The sequence below is a fragment of the Lissotriton vulgaris genome, chromosome 10 (genome assembly GCF_964263255.1).
Source record: "Lissotriton vulgaris chromosome 10, aLisVul1.2, whole genome shotgun sequence".
NCBI classification, from domain to species: domain Eukaryota; kingdom Metazoa; phylum Chordata; class Amphibia; order Caudata; family Salamandridae; genus Lissotriton; species Lissotriton vulgaris.
The window spans coordinates 791092297-791107962 of NC_141698.1; the positions used below are offsets into that span (position 1 = coordinate 791092297).

The window sequence follows — 15666 nt, forward strand, 5'->3', positions numbered from 1 at the left end:
ATGTGGCGGGACCACCTGCAACTCTCAGGGTTGTCCGACCTTGTCTTGGCTCTGGTCCTCGTCGATGGCCAGATCAGGCAAGAGAGGGGGTGGGGGGTGGTCGGTGGCTGACGCAAGACAGCTCCCCCCCCCTGTGGCCTGCAGGGCAGCAGAAGAGGGGAAAGAGAGAGACCTCCATGATTCCTCGGGCCGTCCACCCTACAGCCTCCCCTTCCGACTGCGGCCAGCCGAGCCCTGCACGCATCGAGGCCTCGCCTTCCGGATGGGCGTAACCGCGGACCTGTTGCACTTCGGGAGCTTCCGGAATGGGGGTAGGTACCTATTGATTTGTATCTATTTCATGTGACCGTTATTTGGGCGTGGTGGGCAATGAGGCAGACATGTTTGGAGCAGGAATAGGCAATGGAGCCTAGCTACCTCGTGGCTGTCTTGGTGTCAAGCTTGTCTTCCTTCGCCATTTTTATGTTTCTTATTGCGGGTTATTTCTAACGTTTCTTATTGTATTTTTAGCGAAGTTGATAACTCATCAGTGGCCTACTGACTTCGCTCAACTCTTTTTCTTGTATTTTTATGCCATAACCTATTATAGGCTATAGCGACTAGTCCACACTTAATGAACATGTCCTTATTAGGTGTGCCCTCCAGTGGAGCTGGATGGTTCATCTCTAATAAGCGGTCCGGGCTAAACAGGCTACCAATCAGTGGGGAGAAGATAGGCATGACGGATTACAACGGGGACAAAAGTCTGCACTACCTATCTTATCACGGCGGGCAAAGACTAGACAGAATATTTCTATTCTCCGTTGTTTGCAGGCGGTGAATACCTCAAAAGAACCAATACCGAACAATCAATGTTCGGTCAATCAAACAATCAGTGGGGAGAATAAGTGGGTGCGAAAAGTTTTGCGTTACCCACTCTTTCTCTACCTGCAAAGAGAGACCTTGTTCTTCCCTGTTTGCAGACAAAGAATCTCCAGACAATAATCCACGAACGACAGTTCGGGAAACAGTGGGGGAGGAAGATAGGCACGACGGATTACAATGGGGACAAAAGTCTGCGTTACCTATCCTTCACTGCTTGCAAAGAGAGAGCCTGTTGTTTTCTCCGTTTGCAGACGGTGAATCTCCAGAGGGTTCAACAAAGCGTAATACTAGTATTATCCAAATCAAACAATCATTTCACAATTTGTCGCATTTACGCAACCTTACCCGGACCGGACCGTGTGGGCAGTTCTTCGCATTCCTCCTTCCAGCGCCCGATCGTTCTCTTACTCCATGATTTTACCGCAGCAGTCCTGTGGGATTCCAGTCAGGACAGTAGGTCACTCGAGAGAGGTCCGTTCAGAATCGGTGAAGTTCATTCAATCGGCAGCCGGACGAGGGCCCTCTCAAGGCAGGTATACTCCGATCATTTAGATGTTCACCTCATCGTCTGGATCTCTCTTACTGGACCTTATGTCACTGATGGACCCCGCGTTGGGACGCCAATTGTGGAACGGGAGCCCATATTACGATCGATGCCCAGGCTGCTGGCGCAAGTCGCCTCTTAGTTCCCATTCTGAATAGTTACCAAATAAAGAGACGGGCGCTGGGAGCAGGAATCACAAGAACAGAGTTTATTACTCATGAGGAGAGCCTGTCATTTCAGACACGAAACAAGATGTCATCGGGAGGTGCTCTAACAAGTGAGCTGAGACATCTTCTTTTATACCTTACAAAACACTTGGCATTACAATCAGGACATTGTGACACAAAGAAAAGACATCCCTATAATCCTCGTGTCAATCCTACCCCACATATGTTATCAATAGAGACCCTTGAACTGTAGATAAGGGAGGGGGCAATGACGCAGCTGAGTGTTCCGCTGATTATTAGGAGATGTGCGCCTGATCGTATCCCAAGGGGTGGGGAAGCCAGGATCAATAGTGGGTTCTTTGAAGAGGAGTGACTCCATACCATAAGGGGCAATAAACAGTATCTTCCGGCTTAGGCGATGGCCTCGGACATGTGTGGACAGTCCATCGCGGAGGGAGGGTTTACTAACAGAGGGGTTATTCATAAAAGGAAAGGAGGTGTTGGTCAGGCGCGGCCGGGACTCCCAAGGACAGGGTCTTGCAGAAGAGGATGGTTTATGACTTGCTCGTGTGAGGGAGAAGGGGAGGGGGGAAGCCAGGGTGTGCACAGGGACAGAGTCGCACAGAGAGAGAGATCTTATGACCCATACATGAGAGAGCGGGGGCAGTCAGGTGCAGCTGGGGAGGGCTATGTCAGCTGAGGCGAAGGATGCCTCTTCAAGAGGAGATGGGGGGTTTGCGCGGGTCAAGCAGAAGGGTTGCCTTGCAGGGCAGGGTCGCGCAGAGGGAGAGGGTTTCATGGTCTATGCATGTGAGAGAGGGGGGGGGGTTCAAATACGCGCAGAAGGGAAGCCGGTGATTCTAATGAGCGGGAAAAAGGCCAGGGTGCCTAGAATGGCTGTCATGTACATATGGGTACGGGCTTTTGCTGGCGGAGTGATGCGGTCAATATTTTATGGTATTCATGGTGCTTACAGGGAGAGGAGTGGGAAAAGGGAAATGAACGCTGTTTATGTACATCAATTTCTCTAATTTTCCACACAAGGACAGACAAATAGTGCTCCTTTTCATGGTAGCTTGTGCTGTGGCCCTTCTCCTGGGCTGCAGCACATGCTGCAGTTGAAAAGAGCACTTTGCAACTGCCAACCCAGTGGCTGCATCATAATATGGTGGTTGGACCACCGCCTGCTTGTTGGGCGGTCTCCTGACTGCCGCGATAGTGGGCGGCGGCCCAAACGTCCGGCAATGTAATCAGATCTAATGTTGCTATCACAGGTAACAGCAGCAATCCTGGTCTCACAGGAATATTTCACTGTATACATTGAAGAAACATTCAGGAATGTCAGGGTGTACAAATGCACAGGACAAAAAAAGCAACATTTCAACAGTAGAAAATGAACCATTGTATAAAGTCAGGGGAAAGGTCAGCATTAGACCAAACATTTTGAAAAGGCATTTAAGTTAGCATCCCATGTTTAAATGGATAACATTTTTAATCCAATATCACATATAGTGAAATTAAATCAATTCACAAAAAGATTGTGTAGAATATTCACCAGTCATTATTACATAAAAATAGCTAGTGCTAGAAATACCCTATTGCCATAATTTTTCACAATATTCACATAAGTGCATATTTTTTCAAATTTATATTCAAAAATTTGTTTTTATATTTTCATAAACTATAGAAGCTCTAGTGTTACTATGCAACATTTTAAGCTTGTATTTCATTTCTACACGTTTTTGCACAGATCTTTCTTAATGGTGCATTCTCAACAGAAAGCATTTGAAAGACTAGACCACTTCACTTAACATCAAAATTCCATCAATATACGTTGATAAGCAACATAAGCATTATAAATGTATTAGTTCAACATGTTTATATGTATTAGTATTGTCTTGTATGTATTTTTTCTTTTGTTCATGTTTTAAAGCACACGTTTACAGTGCTTGTACTACACTTGTCTCATTTTCATGTTCACTATGTCAAATGTGTGCAAAGCGTACTTTCAGCTTTTCATTTACTTAATTTGAGAATGTGTCATGTGTTATGATTTTTACAAATCATGCTACATCAAACACAATACATTTCTAGACAAGTATATGTTGTGTGAAGTATATAGTTAACCCTAAATATATTCGATTAATATGCAAGATTAGTTGCTGTATACTCTTTTGGCAGCTTGGGTATGGCACAGGAATGGTAAATATTGGATTATGATAGAGAACATGAATAGGGACTTAACCATATAGAAAAGATGTGGGCAGCATAAGCTACACCATGACATAGAAGGAGTATATATTCACGTTATGGTGACTTACTAATTATGCAAATGAGATCTGTGGAATATCACGCACGTGTCTACAGAGTGGCAATCTTTTTCTTTTAAAATGTGATTTGATGTTAATACTTTGTTATCATAGAGCATTCCTAAATATTGTTTGTGCTTGCCATCCTTCTAACACTGAAAATGTCTTTGTAGAGAAACACGAACTGCAGCCTAATGACCTGGCCCTCTCAAAGTCTCTCGAGACGTCAAGTCGGATATTTACGTACAGGAAGGATTTAAGTGATATATTGGTGAGAATCATAGATTATGCATGATTTTGTTGTTCCATGTAACTATTTTTAGAAATATCTTATTCTGAATAAACAATTAGAATAAATTTGTGGCATGTTATAAGCCAACTCAAACTACAATTGGATCAAAGCATCCGAATTCAGCTTAAGACATAAAAATATCTGTTCTTAATAGTTAAACTCTGTGGTTTAAGAGGTTACGAATAACAATGTGTTTCATAGTATTCGGCAGTGCCAGTGCTGCATCTTTTACCCTCGTCAGCACTACTTCTTTAGTCTTGTAAACCAAGAGTGTACATACAATCCTTGGAACATGGTGTATAATTTGAATACCTTTTAAGGTCTACATTTTGAAATGCATTGTTCTTTTTCCTGTTTTTCTTTTCTCTACAGATCTCTTCTCTAAAAATGCTGGGGTATTGGCATATTTTCAACAAAGTGAAAGTCTGATTATGTTATAATACATTTATTTTTAAAATAACATTTATTTTTGACCTGCAGAAATGCACAATCTTTCATTTGTTAATGCTGCTTACACAGTCTTTTGTCAGAAAATATATCTGTACTGGACTTTAAATGCTTTTCTGAGTTATGAGCAGAAATTTGATGTCAGAATCATTCTAAAGCCAGCTTATATCATAGAATATATTTGCACGTGAGGCCTGTAAATACTCTTTTCAGATTTTTAGATTGGTGTCTGAATTTGTAATTTAGTCCAATATATAGAAATTCAGCACAAAGTAAAGAGCCCACATCACATGCCACTTCCCTAATACATTTCAGTAAATTCCAACTAAATAGATCTAAATTTACAAAAGAAGCTTCTGCTCTTCTCCTTTCTTTTAGAACCCATTTGTTGAGAATGAAGAATCGCAGCATAGGTCAGTACGGATTCTTGGGATGAACACTTGGGATCTTGCAATGGAGTTAACAAACTTTGACTGGAGTCTCTTTAATTCAATCCACGAGGTGAGCTCAGTTTTTTACATGTCTTACAAATGCACCACAGCTTTATTTGATATGTTCACCACCGCCCCTGCACTTGAAGTTTTAGGTATAATAGATCTTGTAGATGTGCATCAAGTATCTTAGTTTGAGAACATGGTGATGTCACGGTAATGATCAAAGTTTGACAACAATATAACTACTTACATTGAAAACTGAGCTTTTTGGGCCATTGGAGTTCCTTTAGTAATTTTCTGTGACTTTGAAATACCACGCTACAGTATCATTTACCAATTGTACTTAAAAGTAATTAGCGTGTATTTTTGCAGCTTTTGTAATTTTTGGTCTTTGGTGTCTGACTCATAATACGTTTGTCTTGGAGCTGCTATTTCCTTTTGAGTGCATGTATTATGCATATACAGTTGAATGTATCCCTTCCGCATGTTGTGTATGTCTATGACAGAGATGGTGATAATACTTCTGTTGTCCTGTAGTTATTACGGTTTGATCGTTCTTAACATAGAAAAATTACTTTTGCGATTATCATTCCCAAATAAACTGCTGCTCATTTTGTTCGTTTGTTTTAAGTTGTATGTAGATAGCAGCGAAGCTTTAAGGTATTTGTGGTCCCAGCATGTTATTTCTCTGGTTCAATTCAATATCAACTTTTGGGATGACCTAGAGAAAATACTGCCGGATGGAGTGATACCAAATGTGTCCATTTCCCTTTGTTATTTATAAAACGTAGTACAAATCTGTTCTTGTATTTCGTCTGTAGTTTTAAATTCAAAATGTGCAAATATGTGAGTGAGAAACAATCTGAGGTCCATAGACCATATTTTCAAAGAGTTAAAACAGAATTTGATTGGTTGTTCTGTTATTAAAGAAGTATTTGTAGCGACAATGAGTAAGGGACCTTTTGTTACTGGAGCCTCTGACTAATGAAAGATAATCCAATGTGGATACAAGGACAGCAACATTCATAGTGATTATGTGAACCCATGTGCAATTTGTTCAAGCAGTTTCTAGGCTTACAATGGATGACATAAATGACCTGAACCCTTTGGAACTGCTGAAGGTAATGCCATTTCCCCAGAGTACTATAGTAATGCCTCCTGACTCTGGGCACATAGTGCAAGGTATGGTCAAAGGGCACAACCTGTATTTAAGACGTCTGATTACAGTCAATAGCTGTGCCCTGTGGGTTCAGGTTCCAGGGGTGACCAGGGGCATATCCTGGACAAAGAGTATACACAGCACTTACAGCTCATTGCACATGGCCAAATACTATGCATTGTAGGATATGCGGCCAGAGGTAATTGGTACAGTACATACCCACTGACCCTACCCAGCTTTTAAACCTCACTAGGCATAGTTCAAAACTGTATTAGGTGAGATTTGGGGTCTTGTTGACTGGCCTTAGGGCTTCTATGATGTCCAATATCTCTAGTAAGAGCTTGAGGCATGGCTGAAGACCAAAGCTATCCAAGAATATTTTCGGTTCCCAAAGCCTGTTTGGGATAGGTAATGATTATGTAATACAAGCTCAGGCACTAGAAACTGTTAGTAGGCTGTGACTAAAGCCAAGTCTTGTGCAGAGTCTACCGGTCATGGCTGAACTGGATGTAGCACAGTAGAACTGGGTGCAGTGCTGGCTGACGATGACACCCATTGTGCAACACCTTCAGCCTCCAGGCTTGGGCAGGTAGGTCAGACCCGGTTCATGCCTAAATACCACCACATGCACCCAGAATTTGTATATTGTGGGCTCTGGGGTCAGAAGCACTGGCAAACAAGGGGGACGTGCAATGGTGCATACTTAAAATAGCCCACACTTCTGAAAATAATTTTTAATGGAAGTTATACCCCATAGACCATTGAACTGCCCCGTTATGGTGGGCCACACAATTATAACCTCACCCCAAACCTCCCACATAAAATCACAGAGCGCATCCAGTTATATCTCCAGTCATGTATTTGATTGTGGAGTTTGCTGTGCTATCAACAATGTAATTTTTTAGATTGTTATTGTTTGGGGTGTCATGCTTTCTTCGCAAATTTCAATATTTATTATGTTGTCAGTCATAGCCCACCATCTATTGCTAATCTTATTTCAGTGCAAAAAAAGTATTTTCGTTCGTGTCACACTGAGAACGTTTGTGTGTAAACTAAACACTGTACTTTTGTTCCTCTTCATTTCCTTAACATCATTAAAGTGTATACCTCATTTCCCTTCAGATGCATATTATGTGTCATACAATTTTGCAAATTGCAATAGCTACAATAGTAGAGCAGCAAAGCATTGCTCTTTTCAACATCTGTTTTCTGACAGTGGCAATATAGCCCTTCTTTCTACGTATATGCATTGAAGGGTTTTCGAAAAATAAACAGTGGGACCTCAGAATTGATGTTTATGAGGAGATATATTTTTTACACAGAAGACACTGACCATTCAGAAATGTTATGTGGCATAGCACCAATATAACACTGGTATTCCCTCACTATTGAGATCTTAGAGTACATTAATACTTCTCCAAATAATGCCTCTTACCACATCTGTTTGCTGCAAGTTTAAATATTCCCTTGTTTCTTTGTTTCTTGTGTGCACTGTTGACATGATTAATGATCACTAGTGACATTATATATAACTTTGTATGCTAATCGCCTTCATTTGAATTTCATAATGATAATGTACTGGTTACAAGGCACAGGATAAAACCAATTCATCTGTTATGCGATTATGTGTGTCTTCGTTCTCGCCTTGAGGTAATTACTGATTAGATGAGTGTTGCTCTTGCCAGACATATTTTCTTTGGGTGAAACCGCATACCAGAAAGGCTGTGTCTCCCTGAAGAAAATGACTGTAAAACCTGCGTTGCCCCTGGGCATACCTTTTGCTGAGTGGCTGTTTAACATACAGTGTCTTGTGGCTTGGTTTTGTTTTGCTCATTACTTGTTAATTACTATTTACCATGCAGATTTTTTCAATACAAAAAGGTTTTTCGCTATGATATCTCATTTTCGAATTACTACTTCCAGCATTATCTAATTAGCTCTATTATGTATGTGTTTTAAAACAAAACATGATTAAGTAACATGTCTATTATAGAAATGTGCAAACATTTCTCAGTGCTTCTCTCAGTGTACCTCTATTTTCTTCTATTGGCAATCCGTCAATTTGAGTCATATAATTTAATAATTAAATCTACTTGAATCTCAAAAGTGTGAACATCCTTTACAGTACATTCTGAACTCTGTCAGGATTTCTTGATTTAAAAACTGCTTTAAAAATGTGTAATATGTTCTCAACAAGTGAATCGTCACCATCTGTAAGCGAGGAGACGGCATACAAACTCCATGAGTGTGAGTCCACTGTACTAATGCAGCATATTGAGCCTAGTCTCTTACCATATATCCTCATCCAATAAACCTTTCTTATTCACACTGAGGGGTGAGGAGAGTTACTATTTAATCCATCAATATAAATTAACAGTGCAACCCATTTGGCTACACGATGAAGAGCAGGAATTGGTAGCTAGGGTTAAGAAGGGCTATAGCAAATTATAAAATCAAATTAAGGTACAGAATTCTTAACATTCTACAAAGGTACAAAATAAAAACAGGTAGGCCTAACCTACAGAAGAAATTGAGGCGGACCAATATTAGGCAAACAAGCAGTTCAATCACGGCAATACAAAAGATCAATAGGAGTATCTGATGCTCAGAAAAGAGTAGCAGGTTTTGCTGTCTGTACATAAGTAATTCACCTCAAGCAATGTCCCAGCTAAAGGATGGTTCTTAGAATCTGAAGGATCTCAAAAATCAGGAATTTCCATGAAGGAAATAAGAACTAAGCAATAAAAAAATAAGCATGGAGGTGTCACCATTTTAGAAACTCAGTCTTCTTGGATCAGGTAAATGTTAGCCTAAAACACACTTAGCAAGTGGATTGGGTATGCCCAGAAGTGTGTTTCTTGCTTGCTGTGTCAATGGATTTAAGCTAGCCTGGCTGATGAGAGGAGATACCCTGAAACCGGTCCCAGGATGCTTGTTTACGGTCCAGGGAGAATCTGGCTTGAGAGTTAGTGCTGGACTGTTGCCATTATGAACAGGGTCAAGACTGATTTACATATAGCTGGGTCCAAACTGGGGAGACATGGTGAGCAAAAGAACAATGGATTTAACCCAGATTGCTTGACTGAGGGCGAATGTTTGAATTGTTCAGCATTCTGTCTTTTATTTGTTTGAGTAGCAAGATACTGCTGAAGCACAACTTTGCCCATCCTTTAAACATCACAGATACATCACAACTTCATAACAGATTCATTGAAGAGAATGCCGTTCTCGACCCATCCCAATCCGGATTGCAAAGCAACCACAGCACAGAGACCGCCCTACTCGCCTCCACAGAAAACATGCGCACCTTCCTGGACCAAGGCCACTCTGCAGCCCTCATCCTACTCGACCTATCAGCAGCCTTCGACACCATCTCCCACCGCACACTAGTCGCCAGAGTACATGATGCAGGCATACAAGGAACAGCCCTGGACTGGATCCGATTATTTCTCACCGGAAGAAACCAAAGGATCAGACTCCCACCCTTCCTCTCCAACCCCATGGAAATCACCTGCAGAGTCCCACAGGGTTCATCACTGAGCCCCACCCTCTCCAACATATACATGGCCCCCCTCGCAGCCATCCTCCAACAACACAGCCTCAACATTGTATCCTACACCGATGACACCCAGCTCATCCTCTCCCTCACCGAAGACCCCACCAATGCCAAACTCAGCTTCCAGAAAGGAATGCAAGACGTCGCAGTCTGGATGGCAAACAGCTGCCTGAAGCTCGACTCAGAGAAGACAGAATTCCTCATCCTCTGTACCACCCCTTCTGCAAAGGACAGCACCTGGTGGCCGACCACCCTCAGAAGCCCAACTACCCCTTCAGACCACGCCAAGAACCTGGGCATTGTACTCGACTCATCACTCACCATGAACCAACAGGTCAACGCCGTCACCTCCAGCTCCTTCAACACCCTCCGCATCCTCTGCAAGAGAAGACGATGTTGTTCCCATGTTTGGTGTGGGATATTTAGAAATTGTTAGAGCCTACAACGTGAGAAGTGGAAAAAGACAATAGACCCCTGATGATGCATACAAAGGGGTGTTGCCCAAGAAGACTTGTGTGTTATAGCTTAGTGTTTGTACTTTTGGAGATTCAGATTCTTTTCACATGCCTTTTAGATTCTTTGCAGATGCCTTGCAGATCCCTATATAGATTTTTCCCTGAATGCTTAGACCACTTTGCTTGGACTTTGAGAGGTTTAGATCTCTATGCTTCCTTGCATTCTTTGCTAAGTGTGACATGTGTCCCTTGCTCGCTGTGCCACTGGAGTCAAGCTATCCTGGTTGATAAGAGGTGATAACCCGAAACTGGTCCCAGGTTGCTTGTTTCCGTTCTGGGGAGGACCTGGCCTGGCAGTTCGCAGTTAGACTTTTCCCATGGGTGGATAAGGGTGGGGCTAGACTGTTCCCTTGGGAGGGGTCGGATCCGTTAGCAGATTGGTCCCTGTCTTCTGTCGATTCTCCAGGAAGTTTTTGGTGAAAATATTTTTAAGTCCCAAGTTTAGGGTCAGGCAGGAACAGCTCCTTTAACACCACTTCCAAGGTTCCAGAACCTAGAGGACATCACTTGAGTGGCTAGTACTCACTACATCAGAGGCAAGGTGCAGGTTGCAAGGCCCTAGGAGCTTGGTATGTCACTATGGCTCACAAAAAGGGCCAGGCAACTAGCCCTTGGAACACGACTGGTGGTCGTGGGATCAAGGAGATGGTCCAGTGCTCATTCAAACAGCATTGCAGTCCTCTAGTAGCAGCAGGTCAGTTCTCTGGGGTCAATGCAGCCCTCCTGAAGTCTTCCTTAGGTCCAGTAGTGTAGTTAAGAGTTGTTCTCAGGGTCCAAACTTTATATCTGATGCCAGCCTTTGAAGTTGGGTGATTCCCTTTGCTACTGTCACATCTGGTTCTAGAACATTCTTCCCTTCGCCTAACAAGGCACCCAGAAGCCTGGGATGATAAAAGGCTAGTGTCAGGGTCCTTTGTATGTGCTGGAGGGAAGCGCTTTGATTAAACGGGACGGGGTACAGCTCCTCCTCCAGCATTCTTAGCAGGATGGCCCATCCTACTAATTTTTAGTCCCCTTTTGTGTAACTGTCTGGAAGCAGAACATAGCTCCCAACAGCACAGCCATACACAGTCATGCGACCCAGAACACTGGGAGAAGGGACATTGGCTAGGACAAAAAATACCAACTGTCTTAATGTGACATTTTCATAACTGTGACTTTAAACTGACTTTGCCATTGAAGAGGATTTTATTCCAATTCATGTAATTCTAAACCTAACATCTCTATCTGTTCTCAATCAAACCTTTAGACGTATTAAATGTAATAAGGCAATCCACTGCAAGTTTATGGGAGAGGTAAGCCTGGCAATGGTGAAAATCGACTTTGGAGTTTCACTACCTGCACATATAAAACCTAAACCCACATGTGCAATTGTTTTAAATACAAACAATCTGACCTATGGGCCTTTATGGCTTTACAGATGACCTATATGTATTAAAAAGGAAGGTATAGGACTGACAAAAGGTTTATTTTGCCAGGTCAAAATGGCAGTAACTGCACTGCAGGCTGCTATGGCAGGCCTAAGACATGTTTTTAAGGGCTACTTTAATTACAGGTAATGTGTACTTTCAGTACCATATACTAGGGGAATACAATTATTATGGACATACAAGTAAATAAATTGTGCCAATCTGGTGTAAACTACATTTACCATGTGATAGGGAGAGAGCACAAGCACTTTAGCACTGGTTAGCTATGGTAAGGTCTTCAGAGTTCTAATGCCAACAAAAATGAATTCAGAAAACAGTCGGGGGCAAAATGTTTGGGGGATGACCGTTCCAAGAAGGTCAGCTCTTACTTCAGCCAACAAAGAGGTGAACTATTTGACTGCTGTCCCTCGGGAGAGTCTGTGTGACTCGTCAGACCCCTAACAAAGTTCCCAGATTGGCCCAAAATGCTGACCATTTCAAGGATTGGCCACAGTCTGCACTACTATAAAAAAGCTGTATTCCACAGCGTTTATTTTGGAATACAAATCAAGGCTGAGGAAGTACGCTTGGTGATAGTCCTTGAAGAAAAGGAAACAGCTCTAGTTTGATAATGTTATTGCAGAGGATCTCTGTCAGTCAGATTGTTATACAGAAAGGGTCATAAGAAGAGACTGTAATATATTTCACCCTGATAGGTGACTACATGCAAAATCAGGTTTCAAGCCACACTCTGCTCTCCCCCCAACACACACTCACTTTCGCACACCCACTGCAACATGACACTATTTTTATTGTTTTTTTATAGTTATCTATTGGTTCTCTGTTGTATGGGCCCTTAAGCCTTGTCTTTACGCACAATAAATAATTATGTGTGGCAGTAATATTCAGCTTCTACTCCATTCTCTCTTTCACAGCAAGAGCTGATTTACTTCACCTTCAGCAGACAAGGGAATGCAGAAAATACAGTCAACCTCAGCCTCCTGCTTCAAAGATGTAACGAAGTTCAGCTCTGGGTAGCCACAGAGATCCTTCTCTGCAGCCAGCTTGTCAAACGTGTGCAGCTAGTGAAAAAGTTCATCAAAATTGCAGCTCAGTAAGTTAAATATAATGTTTTAATTGGTTGTATTTTTTTAAATTATGTTGTGTGTGGGTGCTTAATGTAAAATGTAGTCATCGGATAGAAAACAAATTTATGAAAGGTCATTTCTGTGGTGGATTCTTACAAGACGGTCTTCCTGATAAAATCTCAGACTCACAGGGTCAACACAAAAAATGCTAACTTCCTCGTCACAGTCCATAAGGAAGCTCCCACAATGAACGGACAGCTTTAGTTTGCTTAAGCCGCACATATGCAAATAACCCACCTGTCTTTGTTTTCAAGTCAAAAAGAAGGAACAGTCCATACAGTAGATCTTAAGTACAATACCATGAAAGAAACTTAGTAAGAGTTGTGGTTCCTTGTCTGTAGATGTTGGTTGGAGGCTTGGCACAAGCCAGAGTGTTACTGATTGACTTGATGTTTTCTATCACAAAGATGTTTATGGTGTCACAGACTTCTTGAATCTGGCAGCATAGTTTGCAGTCACTGGGTGACTATGACTCTTTGTATAACTGCACATTTCGCACAGACTTTCCGAAAAATAAGCGTTTGTGTCTCAAAACCTTTTTTATTAGTCTATTCTAGTGTGTTTGGGTTGGATGTTGGCATAAAGAGAGCATTGTGTATGCAACTCTCATTTGTGAAAATTTTCAGAGTATCATTAAACCAGGCTTGTGCTGTGGTCTCTTTTTTTTGGTCTCCTTTGCAACTGTGCATGTGCTTTCGCTTGCGAAGGATATTGTATACAAGATGCATGGAGCCCGTCCATTGCTTACCATGCTTTGGAGTCATTGTCACTTATTTGCTGCCTTCAAATTGGCGTGGGTGTGCTGGCTGCTCTTCCTCTTTTTTCGACTGGAGCATGGACCAAGTACCAATTGATTCAGCTTGATTGATGTTCTTCAGTTGATCTTGATGTGATTGGGGTATTACTTTGATTGTTTCCTCTTCCCTGTCAATGTTATTGAACCTCTTCCCATTTGTAACTATGTTTTATTAACCCCTTAAGCGCTGCCGCCGGCCAACGGCCGACGGCAACGCTACCTCCCCAGTGCTGCAAACGACCGTTGGCCGACGGGCCAGCGCTCGTTATTCGAACGTTCAGCACTGGGTGCTGAACGTTCGACGCAGCAAAGGAGTTAAGGCGCACACATTTAAAAAAAACAGTTTTCTCCTTTGAAATGGGTGTGTATTGTGACAACATAAGGTATCTGCTTCTAAATATGTTTTTATTAAGACATGGACATGTGTGCAATTGCATCATTTATGTGATCGGATTTTTTTGCCAAATGTAATGCTTTTCTCCTTTCCACGCATGGGGTAAACTATTGATTTGCTTAGACTCACAGGAGTGTTGTGCTGAGACCTAACACGCATTGGCAAACCAATAGTTCTTGCTACTCCTTTTTGGTCATGCTGCACACTCTGGGTATTGCTGACTTTGGCAATGATTTGTAGCCATGCTGTTTACCAATGTGGCTGCTGTGCACCATGGTGCTAAAAGTAATATATTAAGCAAAAAAGACTATGGTGTATCCAGCACTAACCTGCTTGAAAAAAAGCATATTAGCCCTGGCTGCATCACAGCACTTTTTAAAATGAGTTGTAGCCACACTGCGAAGCAACCATGTGGCGGTACAGCATGGCTACAAAACATAGCCAAAGCCAGTAGCTCTCATAAGCGAGCCTGATTGGCTTTGCCAATACATGTATCTTTCAGAAGTGGTACATGGTTCTCCTTGGTCAAAACGATATGCAAGTGTTAAAAACCTATGGGTGGTTATCAACGTTGACTTGGGAAAGGAGCCTGCTAGATTGGAACTGAAGGTACATAACGCTTTTTACTGAGTTCTATGAGGTGGTGGGATGTAAGGAAGTGATGCGAGAGTGAGATGGTGAATTTCTGTGACAAAGGCATTGGTTAGACTTGTTATGCATTAACAGGTTAGTATTATGCAGTTAAGTCTGAGGGGCATTTATAAAAGGCTCAATAGAAGTGCTGATGTTGGAATTGGATGGTGACGCTCGTGATTTAATGTATCATGGATACTAAATACAGAGTCAGTGGTGTCTGTCAACCAGGCCTTCGTAATGAGAAAAGGTCAAGATTGTCATCTTTGATGAAGGTATGGATGTGAGTAGCATGTTTGTTGGCAAAGCTAGAAACTATTGAACAGCATTAGCGCACTGCTTTTGCGGTGCTTTTACCTTTTAAGAGTAGTGTATAAGATAACAAGATCACCTAAAGGTGACAGTTGTGTGTGCAATAGCAAGTGGGCAAGTCTTACATTTTCATTGCAGAGTTAATGTGAGGTCAAACACAATAAAAATATAAACTCTATTTTTGTTCCCAAGCATAGGCTAGGTACCGGCATAGCTCCAGGACGAGACCCAATGATGCAAACGCTTCCTCTCCCTCTCTGCTTAAGTTTACCTCCTACTAATACTAAAGACATATTAAGGCACGGGCAAATTGGGCAATTGCCCAGGGCCCCTTATTTTAAGGTATCCCTGGGAAGGTTATTTTTCTTTCTATCTCAGTTTTGTCCGTTTCTGTATCTCAACCATTACCATTAACGTATAAGTCAATATTATTTGTCATCACTGGCTATGCCCAGAAGAAAAAGATAACATATGGCAACCTCACTCACTTCTTGGCACAAATGGGCCCTAGTTAGTGTGGTGCTGGAGTCCTGTGACTCAGCCATGCAGCCGAGGAACGATCTGTTCCTAGTGCTCCTTCAACTGTTGTGGATTGATGCTGCTCAAATTAACAAGATTATTCACGCTTTGGAGACCTGAGTGCTGGGAGGAGTAAGGACGTGTTGAAACGTGCTTATTTTTTGCGTT

At 42.1% G+C, this 15666-nt stretch overlaps 1 protein-coding gene across 1 annotated transcript in view; it reads left to right on the forward strand.

The window, feature by feature from the left end:
* Positions 1 to 15666, forward strand: part of RAPGEF5 (Rap guanine nucleotide exchange factor 5) — a 997318-nt gene that overhangs the window by 896575 nt on the left and 85077 nt on the right. The window contains exons 18-20 of the mRNA XM_086941717.1: positions 4058 to 4155; positions 5002 to 5124; positions 12632 to 12810. Of these exons, the coding sequence (XP_086797843.1) occupies positions 4058 to 4155; positions 5002 to 5124; positions 12632 to 12810 (400 nt within the window). The remainder of the gene's footprint in view (positions 1 to 4057; positions 4156 to 5001; positions 5125 to 12631; positions 12811 to 15666) is intronic.